The following is a 13022-nucleotide window of genomic DNA, read 5'->3' as shown; positions in this document are numbered from 1 at the left end:
GCAGGGGTACGTCCTGGGGTACGCTCAGGGGCTCCTGCTAGATGCAGGGGTACGTCCTGGGGTACGCTCAGGGGCTCCTGCTAGATGCAGGGGTATGTCCTGGGGTACACTCAGGGGCTCCTGCTAGATGCAGGGGTATGTCCTGGGGTACACTCAGGGGCTCCTGCTAAATGCAGGGGTATGTCCTTGGGAAGGAGTCCTGTGGGGACCCACCGGCACAGCAGTGGAGGGCGGGGAGACAGCAGAGACCTGCCGGCTCCCCCAGGCAGCTCCACATGTACCCAACAGAAGTCGGAGGAGGCTCCATGTCGGGTAGAAGTAAAAGAAGACAAAGAACTAAGTGGAAAACGGTCAGCTTCTGCATGGAGCGAGGCGTCCCGGACTAAAGCCAGGCACGCCGGCCCGAGGGGCACATGTAAAGGAGAAGGCGCCTTACGTCGAATCCCTGCAGCCGCCCGACGGTCATCATGTCGTTGCAGCGCTTCGGCACCACGCACATGACTTCCACGGCTCTCTGGGGCGGGAGAGAGCGGGGCGGGGTCAGCCTCCGCGGGGACGAGCTGGCCTCCCACCACAGGCGCACGCCGAGCGCAGTCCCGCCCACCCGGGGGCTCAAGGAGGGTGCCCAGATCGGCCACCGCGGTGACCACCTCCCTGGGCCAGGCCCCTCCAGGGTCACGCGGCATTAACGGAGGGGCTGGGGAGCCGGGGAGTGACCAGCGGGGACTTGTGTACCTCCAGTTCCGACGTATCCAGGCTAGCCTTTTTGGAGTACTTGAGGAAGTCCTGCAGGGAAAGGAGAGGACGTGAGGGCGAGGGCGGCAGGGGGTGGGGGGTGCTGAGTCCCTGACCACGCAGCGCGCACCAGGCCCGGGAGCCCTGTCCTCCCACTCCTCACTTGAACAGGGATAAATGTAGCACAGGGAAAGGCGTCTCCACGGGCGCTCAAGCCGCAGGAGGCAAGGTCAGGCCAGATGCGTCCAAGAGGTGCTAAGAGGTAGCCGCTGTCCTCGGACAGAAGCGCTAGCTCTCCGTACCCAGGCTGGTTTTTATATGAAAAGGCTCTCGAGGCCACCCACACAGTCGCTTTCGGCAGGGGAAAGTGTCACTGCCTTCAGCTCTACTTGGGAATTTCTGGCAACTGAGGGCTGTGCAGGAGCCAACAGGAAGGAGCGGCGGACACGGGAAACCCTGACTCGACCCACGGCTCCAGGATCGGAGAATACGTAAGGTCAAGAAAAACCACTATTATTCAGAGCTCTGCGGTGCGGAAAGAGTTCACTTGCACTGGCATTTGATTCAGAACTCACTGTACAGGAAACACTGGGGGAGAGGGGAGGAGTTCAAGTATCTGAAGGCGAGGGAGGTGCTCCACTCCCCGCAGCAGAGACCCGCAGGCCCGGCCCGCTCGGCCCACCTTCAGCAAGAGCTGGTACTTCATGACCCTCTGCACGGGCTTGATCAGCAGATCCGGGAGCTGCAGCCTGTGGCCGAGGCGCTGCTTCAAGTCCTGTGGATTCAGAGAGAAAGAAGGTGTCACGCGGTGTCAAGTCAAAGGCGCGGTCACCAGGCGTGACAGAAGCCTTCAGTCACGGGGACCGGCGGCCACACTGTTCCCCGGAAGGTGCATGCTGGACTCTTGAGCCTCCCGGCCTTCTTCAGGCAACTGCTTTCTTCAGCTCATCGAATATTTTAGTTTGAGGCCGTAAGTTTTGATCGTGAATCGTTCTGCATTTGTAATGAGCCTGAAGTTTAAGACCGACAAAAGAAGCCCATTTTAACAGTCACCCTGGCCTTCGAATGCCAAGGGCTGTGACAGAGAATTCGTTGTCATGGCTCTGCTTTACAGACAGGGACAGATACAGGTGTGGTGTTAGTGTGGCATTCTTGCAACCCAGAAGCATCATTTTCTGAGGACGGTTAACCTCCTGGGAAGCAAGAATATTTCAGTTGTCAACGCCACTAGTGAAATAAAGTCTATTTTGGAAATCAACTGTCACAAAAGATCTTAGGTCTTACCTCAAAAAAGGTGTCGATGTACTCAGAGACAATGTGCTCGGACTTTGGTTTATTTTGACAATAAACTATGTACATGTGCAGTCTTCTCTCCTGCAACGAAAAGGCAGGCAGGCGGGTCAGGGCCGGGGCGAGCCCGCCTCTCGCCGTCGTCCAGGGAACAGTCCTGAACACGGGCGCCAGGCCGGCGTGGGGGCACCTTCCGGAACCACGACGGCACCAGCTCCTCCCCACGGCCCCCCACGCCGCGCCCGGGGTCCCCGCCCAGCAGCGGGGCAGCTGGAGCAGAGGGCTCAGCACACACTGGTGGCCCCGGCCCCTGGCGGGCTGCAGGTCCTCGTGACCCGCCCCCCACCGCTGCAGAAGCGGGCGCGGCAGCTGCTCCTGCAGTGACAAGCCAACCAGGCGCTGACACCTGGGCGTCTGGCAGAGGTTTTCTTGAACAAAATAAAACAAGCCGGTCATTTTAAGACAACTGCGGTGACTGCTTAAAGCGGAAAGGTAGGATCTGAAGCCAAAGTGGGGTCTGGAAAACACGTCTCTGCCGCCGTGACCCTCAGGTGCGTGATGACCGGGGAGACGCGTGCGGCACTGGCACCCGATCTCTGATGCTTGGGGGAGCCTGCCCGAGGCAGCGAGGTCCCACCCTAGTCGGCCTGGGCGCGCCGAGGCTCCCAGGGCTGCTGAGTGGACTCCGGCAGCAAGGGAGACGTCACGGGGGCTCCAGAGTCCGGGCCCCGCTAGCCCGGGGTTATCGCTTGTCAGGCTTTGCCGCGGTGCCGCAAAAACTGAACTACCTGGACAGGCTAGTGACGTCCCTTTCCCTTCCCAACTCTACACCCGTGTGAGCACGGCTCTTTTCACATCTATCTTAACCAAGTTAATATCCCACAAGAGAATGGTGCAGACGAGGAGGGATGTTCCAGGGAGTCAGGAGCGGAAGAGATTGGTGGAAACGTGAACATTCTTGCCGTTACCTTTTTAAGCAGAGCAGCATTCAGGGAGAGACCGCTAATGTCAGCACGCACTAGCTAAACACACGTATGTGGCTCCGTGTTAACCTCACTGCCCCTTCAGACACTGGCCCAGGCCCCGCGGGAGCAGCCGGCGCAGCTGTGAGTTGAACGGGCCGCCGGGCCGGGGACCGAGCAGGACGGTCGTCCCCAGGCCGAAGGGCCAGAGGGGACTTTAATCCCGATGTGCTCTGGCGCGCCCTCGGATTTTACCCGTGACGTCACGCCTATCACCTGCACGCGCCGCTGAGGTCTGACAGGCAGAGGCTAACCACGGCCCGCCGAGACGGAGCACCGGTGACGCAGTGCACTCACATGCTTCACAAAAAGGGATCCTAGTTTTTCCGGATCTTCAAGGCACTTCTCCAACTCTCCTAAAAAAAAGCTGAAACGAAAGGAGAAATACTTTTACCACTTCCGACTTGGCCTTTTAACGAGGCGGAGGTTCCTATCTGCAAAACGGCCTGTGCTGACACGGGTGACTCCAGACAGAGCGCTTTGTCAGGACAGAAAGCAGAGACACGCAGCCACACACGGAAGGCGGGCGAGGCCACCTGTGCTGGCGGCCCTGTCTGCCGCTGGGCAAGCGGCATGGTGCCCGTTCTTAAAACCGACTTAAAAATAAAAATAGGGCCCTCCCTGGTGGCGCAGGGGTTAAGTCTCAGCACTATGAAGCTGTCCCCAGCCACTGCAAGCACAAGTTCAATCCCCGGCCAGGGAGCGACCCACAGGCGCAGCAGATCCCACCTGTCTCCCCGCTGCCCCCCTCAGCAGTGGATCTCTGCTCCCCACTCTGTCTATAAGGAATCTTCTCACCCCCTCACTCTGGCCTGCACCCCAGTTCTTGTGTGCATAAAAAAAAAAAGAATTCTTAAAAAAAAAAATAGGGAGCATCTGCCTAGGATTAGCTTGATCAGCGCGCCTCTAATTACAACGATAGTCCCCCCCCTTTTAAAAAACATTATTTTGAGACTTATTTATACATACAAGAGCCGAGGTACAGGCCAGAGGGGCCAGGGGGTGAATGGCTTCACCAGAGACAGAGCGGGGAGCAGAACAGGCAGATCAACTAAGCACATTGCTGAGGGGAGCAGCGGGGAGACAGGAGAGGTCTGCCGTGCTCTGGGGGTCCCTCCCTGGCCGGTGACTGAACTCGGGCCACAGTGGCTGGCAACAGTTTGACAGTGCTGAGATGTACCCCTGTGCCACCAGGGAGGCCCAGCTATGCACCCACTGACCCAGTCACTCTGCACGAGTAACTCTACCCTGTGACCCTGCTGTGGAGCTGAGGGGGGCAGAGAGACAGGGGAAGCCGAGGGCTCAAGGTCGGGTCTAGGTTCCGAAGAACCGGCGGTCGGGTTCGGTGCCCGGGGCCTCAGGACACCCCAGGGTGGAGCAGCATGAAGAAGATAATGGAACACACCCCCAGACTCAGTGCATTGGGGTTCCCCATGTGCCGGGCCTCCGTGAGGCCACACAGCTTCCACACGAAAGCAGCGTGCCGGCCAGACGCCCGCGCTCCCAGGCCCCCGCGCCACGTACTCTCTGTGCCAGTCGTAGATCTGATGGATGTTGCCAAACACGATCTTGTCTTTGCCTTTCATGTCGTCCGGGACACCGTCTTCCTTCATGAGCGCCATGTAGCCCTGGGATGGAATCACGACTCCATTAACGTAATGCTTCAGCTGGCGTACTTAAACGTGAGTCAACGTCACCACGTCACCGGCCATGTGGGCCCAAGTCACGCTCTGTGGGCTGCGAGCCACACGGCACAGCTACACCCACGAGCTCCGGACGGCACTGGGGGTCCGGGCACGGGCTGCTGCCCGCCTGTGCTCCCAGACTGCAGCCTGGGTGGGTCACGCCCCCCGGGGCCCCGGGAAGTTTAAGTAAATGTAAACAAATTCACAAAACAGATCATCTGATCAGCCTGGAAGTGTAAGATGCTCGGCCAGAAACATCTCTCCGCTGTTCTCCGCACTTATCTCATATAAACAGATTTTCCTTTCTTTCTGAATGATTTGCATACTTGTATACACGTCTCATTTGTGTAAGGATCTAAAGATACATTTTCACAAAATGACTTTTGACAACCGTCGTTGAAATCAGTTACTAAATTGAGGTCTTTGACAACCGCTGGTGAAATCAGTTACTAAATTGAGGTCTAAAACTTGAACGCAAACAGGACTCTGCCCGTACAAGAATTTTTAAGTATTCCAGCTACTGGTTTGACTGTTGACAGCGATGAGGGACACGTGTTGAATGTTCTGTCATACAGTTAGCGCCCACGGCTGTTACTTCAGAGGACACACATCCTCCACGGGCTGCCCTACAGACTGCGGAGCTGAGAGGGCAAGGGTGCCCTTCCACACCATGCAGACAGCTCTGCGAGGAGCCGACTCTATTACTGGCTACAGTCTGAACTTCATTGCAGGGAAAAGCCTGTGGCTGCCTCAGGGCAGAAGGAAGCTTGGCTACGGCCGCACAGGTGGCCGCCGTTACTGTCAACAAACGCGTGACACTCTGCGACGCTCAGCAAAGGGAGGCGCAGGCCAAGCGGGCCCCGCGGACTCGGGGCGGCGCAGGCACCAGCTGGTCACGGCCTGCCGCCGGCCGCCGGCGTCTCCAGGGACGTTCCCGAGATAACACTCTGGAACAAGGACCCTGGTGGGCTGGAATCATGTAGAAAATGATAAAAAAGTGATTATGGTCAGATGTACTATGCAACAAAGCAAAGCAAAAGTGATACAGGGTAAGACAGCTTCAATTTCATTTTCCGACTTTGCTGGCTTTGTGGGTCAAAAAGGCTTCGAGCTTTGCGAAGCCACCGGAGCTCAGCTAGCAGGCGACGCCCCGAGAGCCCCTGGACCGACGAGGGTGGGTCAGTGCAGACACGTACCTCGACCACGCAGCCCAGGTCTCGCACGTAGTCGCGCTCCGTCTCCACTAACTCTTGCAAGACGTAGCTGCAGAGAGAAAGAACAGCACTCACAGCCCAAACTCGCTTTCCAAGCGCATGCTCTTAGCAAACGCACGCTGCCCTCAGCTCCCGCTCCCACTGGGGCGCTCCCAGTCTTGAGCACCCCAAACACGGGCAGGGTCCTGGGGGACCCGTGAGCCCACGGAGGTCCCGAGACAGGGTGAATTCACAACACTGGACTCTGACGATGGGCGGACCACCAACAGAAGCTTCCGCGAGGTACAAGGCCTGACGTTAAACAAGCCGATTCTTTTTTGGTGGTTGTTCGTTTTTTCAATGATTTAAGTTGTTTTAAGCTTCACTGGACATCCAAGATAAAAATCCGTGTCACATGTGTCCAGCCTGGGGTCTGATCACATCACTCAAGCGTTTCCTTTTGAACAGCTCAGAAACTGCCCGCGGGCATCTGAGTAGGGGAAGACGGCACCGAGCAGAGCAGGGAACAGCCGCCGTGGGCCTGAGGAGTTTCCTTTCTGGGTTCTCTCGTCCACCCCTCCACCGGCTCCATGTGCGCCCTCATGTCCTGGGCCTTCCAGGGGCCGGGGCAGAGGCCACTGAATCCAAGCTTGTGCCCCGAGGCCGCGTGGCAGTTCCCTCACTCCCAGGGGCAAGCGCAAACCTTTGAAACAGTTTTCAGGACTGCTGCTCCCGCCAGGGCCGATTTACTGGCCTGAGAGACGCTTCCAGCAAGGGGCAGTCCTCAGATACTCCAATTTGGGGGAGTGCATTTGATTGACGCTGCCTGCCTTTCCCCTCCCGACTACGTGTGCAGAGAAAGTAGAGAAAGACAGAGCCCATCTGATTTCACTCGTGCAGCATCTAAGTGAACCAAGCACAGAACTCAGGCACGGAGATAGCGTGGGCGGTGGGCCAGGGCGGGCGGCAGAGCCCACGGGCGTCCTGAGCCCCCGTTATCACACGCACCCCTGGTCCCGGCAGTGGCAGAGCGGGGCGGCCTCGCTCAGGCGCCCTGCAGAGCGGACTGGAAGCTGCCGCCGGAGTGAAGCCTCAAGTGGGCCTTGCCACGTCGGGGAGGGGATGCCATGCGCCGGGCCCGGGAGCCGGTCGTCGGGCGGAACCCCCAACCCGACAAGTTGACGACACCCGACAAAAACCAGAAACCGCCTCTTCAGCCGACCGGACAAACAGAAGCCAGCAGAAGACAACACAAACCAAGCGGCCGCGGCCGGCGCTGCCGGGCCGGACAGGCCTGTGCTCTTCAGATTCCCGGCTGGAGGCCCTGGGCCCGCCAGTGCTGGGCCCGGCCGGTTTGGGAGGCGACAGACAGCGGGGAGACACAAACGACGGGGCAGAGGGCCTTACTGCCGCCTCTTCAGGGAGCTGGACTTCCTCTCTTCCATCTCGTCGATGGGCGAGGACGAAGACAGCAGCGAGTTGTCGGAGGGGTTCAGCGAGGGGCTGCTGCTGTCTCCCTGGTCCACCAGGAGCGAGCTGGGCCGGTCCTCCAGGGCCTGTGAGAAAATCGCAGAGAATCGCTGCACCGCGCATGTCCTGCCCCGGGCCACAGGAGGCCCAGGGAGGACGAGATCCCCCCACCCCCCACCCCCGGACTGGAGCATGGCCTGGCGGGACGTGACTGAACCTGTCTGTGGAGTGGCCCAGTGCTTAAAACCCACGAAAAGCCCCACTGGTAATTAAAATCCCCAAAACTGAGCACGAGAGCTGGATACAAGGGGAATATTGTCTCGGTGTCACTTATCAGATTAGAAACTAAAGCCCCCCCCCCCCCCCCCCGGCAGGCCTGGGAGGCCTGACTAGACGAGGCGGCGGACGAGGCCTCTGGGGGTCACTTTGACCATGAATGCGGAAGCGGGACGCATTGTGTGCCAAAGGCCAGTGGCGGGGACCAGACCCCCCCAGTCCTCAGCCCCATGCAGCCTCGCCTCCCTCGCCCCTCCCCCTCCCCCCTGCAGAGATTTCAATAAATCGGCCTTTCCTGTTCTTGTGAGCCCCCCATCCCCACTCCTCTGGTCGGTCCTCACCCCCATATTATACAGCTACAAAGTTGCTGGGTTCATGTATATCCGTGTACTCTGACCCTCGTTACCAAATAATTAGAAATAACACAACTAGTTTGCACGGGCGCGCCGACCCTGTTCCTGGGTGCATCGCACTCCAGTGCAGCGATGTTCCTTGCGGTGAGGGCCCTGCTGCCCAGCGGGGCACTTCAGGGTGTGTTTCGCCCGGGGGGCCGGGCCACGGGACACAGCCTGCACCCCTTGCTGTAGGCTGTGGGGCAGCCAGCAGGCTACATCTGAAAGACCTTGGCTTGTTTCTTGATTAACCATGACGCCCTGAATGCTACTTCTGTGCACACAGACCCACCTGCCAGCTAAACGCCCCCCCTGGGGGTGCTCATGCTCCCCTGTCCTCTGCAGGAAGCGGGGCCATGGGGGTTACTGATTTGAAAAACCTTCCCCTTTTGGGGGTCCAGGCGCTGCAGAGCTTCAGGGTGTGGCCTGAAACCTCGGACAGAGCCTGGCACGTGTGCCCTGGGTCTACGGGCTGCGGGCTGCTGACTGTCTCCCCGATTAACCTGACGGTGAACCCTGTCCCCAAACCCACAGAGCTGGGAAACACCAACAGCTGCTGCCGTTCACGAAAACCAGTTAAAGGGTGGGGTCTGGGTCAGTCGCAGAGCTGGCTCCCTGCCTGCCCACTCTGGGGCCCTGGACGGGGGCTGGAGGCCGGGCTCACTGTCTGCAGTGGCAAGGAGGCCCTGCAGTGGGCTAGCCTGAGCAACACTCACCGAGGGGTAAGAGGGAGGGAGGCGAGAAGGGCTGCGGTGGCCCCGGGGAGGAACGGGCCAATTGGCCTTCTGTTGGGGAGAGCTGGCAGAACCCCGACCGGGCCACGCCATGGCGACTGGACACAGCCCCCTGCAGCATGAGTCACAGCCCCATCTCTCACCCAGATGGGTGGGCGGGGGTGACGGCGATTCTTCACATTGGGTGATTATCTGTGAAGCCCCCGGGCCTGGCTGTTTTGTGTGTTGGCTCTTCTCCACCTTCTCTCTCTCCCTCTCTCCCTCTCCTCTCTCTCGGCGACACCGATGCGCCGTCCTGTGTTAGGGGCTCGAGAGTGAGTGTCCGCAGGTTTCCCAATCTGCTGTCGTGGAGCTGCGCGAGTGTGTCCCGGCTGCTTGTCTCCTTGTTTCTCTTCCAGTTTCCTACTTTGGGAGTTTCTGCTCTCTCCTCGATGTCTGTACAATGACAGAGGACACTTTGCTTTTTTGCTTTATTTTTGTTTTTCCTGTTTCTAGCTCACTGATTTCTGCGCTCACCTCCCATGGTTTCATTGTTCCGGCTTTCACGTGTCTTGTTTTATTCTGAGCAAGATGATGGTTTCATTCACTTTCACTCTTCCTTGCGGCTTCCTTTCCATTTACATCAACGGAGAGGAGAAAACCCCAAGGTCGAGTCGAGACAGCTGTGGCCACTGCTGGCCCAGCTGCCCTTTGGCCAGGGCTCGGCAAAGATGTGTTCAGACGCCGCTGGATGAGGGACATGGAGGTGGGGGGGAGTGAGCCCCAGAAGGATTTTCAGGGTGGATTTTATTCTTCAGATCGAGTCATCAGGGCTCAGTGGTTCAGTCCCTTAAACTGTAATAGCAAATTCCTGCTCTCACTTGCCCAACCCAGTAAATTAATACATCGCACCCAACAGGTAAACCACTCAGTTTAAATCCTACTCTGAAGGCGCTAGGCCTGAGAGGTGGCCCACGACGGCGTTCGGATGACTAAGAACCCACGTGGCAGGAGAAGCAGGGTCCAGGCTTCCCCGATGTTGCCACTGTATAAAAGAGTTCTGCTGGGCGTCAGAAGACGAGTGACAAGAAGGTGAAGGGAGCTGTGGCTTCCCAGAGACAAGAGAGCGCAGAATGGCGACCAAGTTCCGTGGAGAATGACAGCGAGATGCGTCCATCAGAAAGAGCATCAGTGGGGCTCTCCTGGGGAGAGAGGAGCCTCGTCTGTCTCACTGACGGGGCTCGACGGGGCTGGAGCAGCCGGCAGGAGTCAGCCCCCACCTTGCTGACGCCAGCCCTATCCTCTACCCCACAGCTTCAGGCCTCCTGGGTTGAGAAGAGATTCCATGAGCACAGATGTCTCAGCATCTACTGAAAAGGCTTAGTTGTTTAGCCTTAAAAGGGGGACGCCACCAGAAAGAGTGGAAAGGGACCATCCATGGCAACTCTTCTCCACCTGGAGTCCACCGAATAGCACAGCGGCGTCTCACTGCTCAGAAGAAGATGGACTTAAACACCGCAGGATGGCCTGCGGGCCGCCAACGGACGGCCTCCCAGCATTCTGTGCGAGAACGATTTCGATGTTGAAGCAAGAATCACTTTAGCAGTCATATAACTGATGTGTCCCGATGGTGGTTTCAGAATTGAAGAAACACAGAAACTCTATCACTTAGGAGCAACGGAGTCTGTTCACCTTCAAAGAACCAACATTTGATCTGGGGCTTTTCTGATATCAGTCCACATTGCCCAACTGAGAAAATAAAGCCCGGATAGACAAGCCTACCTCTTTCTCTTAAATCCGGCAAACCCAAGCGCAGCAGGAAGCTGGCCCGCGGCTGCGGAACTGCCAGAATGGGGCACGCTGCCCCTCGAGGTTAGAACTGACCACATCTGCCGTGGTTCTGCTGGCCTCGCCGGCCAGGTGTGCTTGAGGGCTGGGCCCACATGGTAAGGCCGTGTGTGTACCTGGGGCCCCGCCAGGGCAGACTGTCATCAGTGACAACGTGACCTGAGGAGGGGGTTTTGGCCCATGGCATCCTGATCTCAGGGTGAGAGGCGGGTGACAGAGGTGAACCAGCCCCAGGATGTCACTGAGCCCAAGTGGGAGCCCCTCGGGCTGGGCGAGAGCCCCTGGGAGGCAGGGACTCTGTGTATGACATTGCCACACGAGCGCTGTCCCTGGGAGAGGACAATGCTCCTGGGCCCTCTGCACCCTGCCCCTGCCCCGTCATGCCTCTCGGGCACCCCATCACCCCTGCACCCCATCACCTCTTGTGGTTATCAACTGCAGTGTGGGGACGTCACCTGGTGTGAGTTCTGTGAGTCCTTCATGTGAATTATGGACCCCGAAGGTGGCCTTAGAGACCCCAGACTTGCAGTTAGCAAGAGGTGCGCATGGTCTTGGGACCCCAAAACTGTGGCACATGCCAGGTGCACTCGACAGGGAGGGGCACACCCTGGACAAGGGCCCACGGGGCGCCCGGAGGCAGCGGGCAGAGTCCAGCACAGGGCCCCTTACCATCTTGCTCTTCACCAGTTCCTCGATCGCACTGACGAGTTCCGCTGCGCTGGGTGTTTCAGAGCTGGTGGGGCGGACTAAGAGCCGAGAAGAGGCCTAGGAAAGAGGTTCAGAGAGAAAGGGAGGGGGTGGGGGAGGCTCATGTTAGTCAGTGGGTGGACAGTGTGGACAGTGATTCTCCTGCAAGCTCAGCCTCTTTTAAAAGTAATTCCAGACAAAAAAACCACAAGTTTGTCTTTGTTTGCATTTATTTAAAGCCATCCTTTCAAATTTACAATGTTCTGACATGAAATATTAAATAAAACCTGTCTGGGGTACATGTGGACAGCGAGGTCTGGTTTTAATCAGTTGCCATGGAACACCATAATGTTTTCCAGAGAGGTGACTGGGCACGGGGGGTCACTCACTAAATAAAGACCTTTGCCACTGCTGGCTGTGTTACTGGCGAAGGTGAAAAAAAAAAAAATAAATAAAGAATCTGAGCAATGGGAGAATGAGAGACTTGAGGAGTAATGAGCGAATCCTTAAATAACCAGGGAAGAAAACAGGATACTAAGAACGGTGTCGATGGGGTTAAAAGAAAGAATCGAGAAAGAAAAGGGCAGGTTGGGGTGCACTGACCAGACAGGAGGAGGGGGACGCGCTCACCATTTTCTGTGCCATCCATTTCCCCAATGATTAGTGCAGAGTACAGGAGATCTGAGGCCTCACAAGCTATCAGGTGCCGTTTACGGCTAGAACCGGGGTGTACAGGGGGTGGCGGTGAAGGGGGCTGGGGAGCGGCTGCTGACTTCAGGTTTCAGTAATTAGCAAACCACAGCGTGTTTGCAGATTACGTGTGCTGTCAATTAACTGGAGCTGGGGGGTGGGGGGGCGTAATATGAACCTTGCTTCATATTAGGGACAGTGGAGGTGCATGCGACACACTGTCCTCGGATGCATTTCTCACGGCAGACGTAATGGGGTCACATTTACAACGAGGCTTTACATATGTGGTCCAGATGTGCACTTAGCAAAACCAATGTTGGTTTGGTCTAATGAGAACTGGACTATGGGGGGTGAGGAAAATGAAAAAAAAAAAAAAAAAAAAATTCAAATGGCGAGGTAAGGAAACTGAGCCCAGACAGACACAGAACACAAATCAACGTAACGCTGCAGGCGAACGTTCACAGGGGGAGAGAACAGAACAAAACAGAAGATTAGTCATAGGTAATACCGTCTCCGGGAACATCACTACAGAGTTCTGCTCTGGAGAGCATGCAGCACCCTCGCCAGAAACGATTTTAGGCGGGCAGAAGAATCTGGGGTGACCCCCTATGTAAAAACCACTCTCCGATTGGGTGAACTAGTCGACCAGGCACTCACTGTGGCTAAATAGGCCTAAGAAGTTGCAGTTTTCTGCTTCTCAGCTGGGGGGCGGGCAGAGAAACCCTGTGGTGGGGGTGCAGTCCCTGGGCCCCCTCAGCCCCTGGGCCCCCTGCCCGGAACACATGGCCTGCACGCCCGCGCCTGTACCCCAGGGGCCCCAGCTCCAGCCTGAGAACTAAGTGACTTGCTGGGGCTGAGACCGCCAGAGGGTGCACGGCATGTCAGGAAGGAGAGGGGGTGAGGTGGAGATAAGGGGTGAAGGAAACTCTGCCCTAGGGTAAGTCAAATGTGTGCCCTGCCTCCACCTCTGGCTTCAGTCAGTCACTGGGCCTCCCAGCTGTCAGTCAGTCACTGGGCCTCC

General features: G+C 57.6%; 1 protein-coding gene across 1 annotated transcript in view; it reads right to left on the bottom strand.

Moving 5' to 3' along the window:
• The window catches only part of LOC101632936 (triple functional domain protein), a 49612-nt gene that overhangs the window by 17848 nt on the left and 18742 nt on the right, over positions 1-13022 (bottom strand). Inside the window, exons 3-11 of the mRNA XM_012721747.1 lie at positions 11294-11389; positions 7333-7481; positions 5929-5995; positions 4572-4675; positions 3345-3414; positions 2020-2109; positions 1418-1510; positions 736-786; positions 437-514 (exon numbers count right to left, since the gene is read on the bottom strand). Of these exons, the coding sequence (XP_012577201.1) occupies positions 437-514; positions 736-786; positions 1418-1510; positions 2020-2109; positions 3345-3414; positions 4572-4675; positions 5929-5995; positions 7333-7481; positions 11294-11389 (798 nt within the window). The remainder of the gene's footprint in view (positions 1-436; positions 515-735; positions 787-1417; positions 1511-2019; positions 2110-3344; positions 3415-4571; positions 4676-5928; positions 5996-7332; positions 7482-11293; positions 11390-13022) is intronic.

Source organism: Condylura cristata, unplaced genomic scaffold, assembly GCF_000260355.1.
Source record: "Condylura cristata isolate star-nosed mole 26May11 unplaced genomic scaffold, ConCri1.0 scaffold00007, whole genome shotgun sequence".
Taxonomy (NCBI): domain Eukaryota; kingdom Metazoa; phylum Chordata; class Mammalia; order Eulipotyphla; family Talpidae; genus Condylura; species Condylura cristata.
Note: the sequence above shows the minus strand (reverse complement) of the source record. Positions and strands in the feature narration are given on the sequence as shown.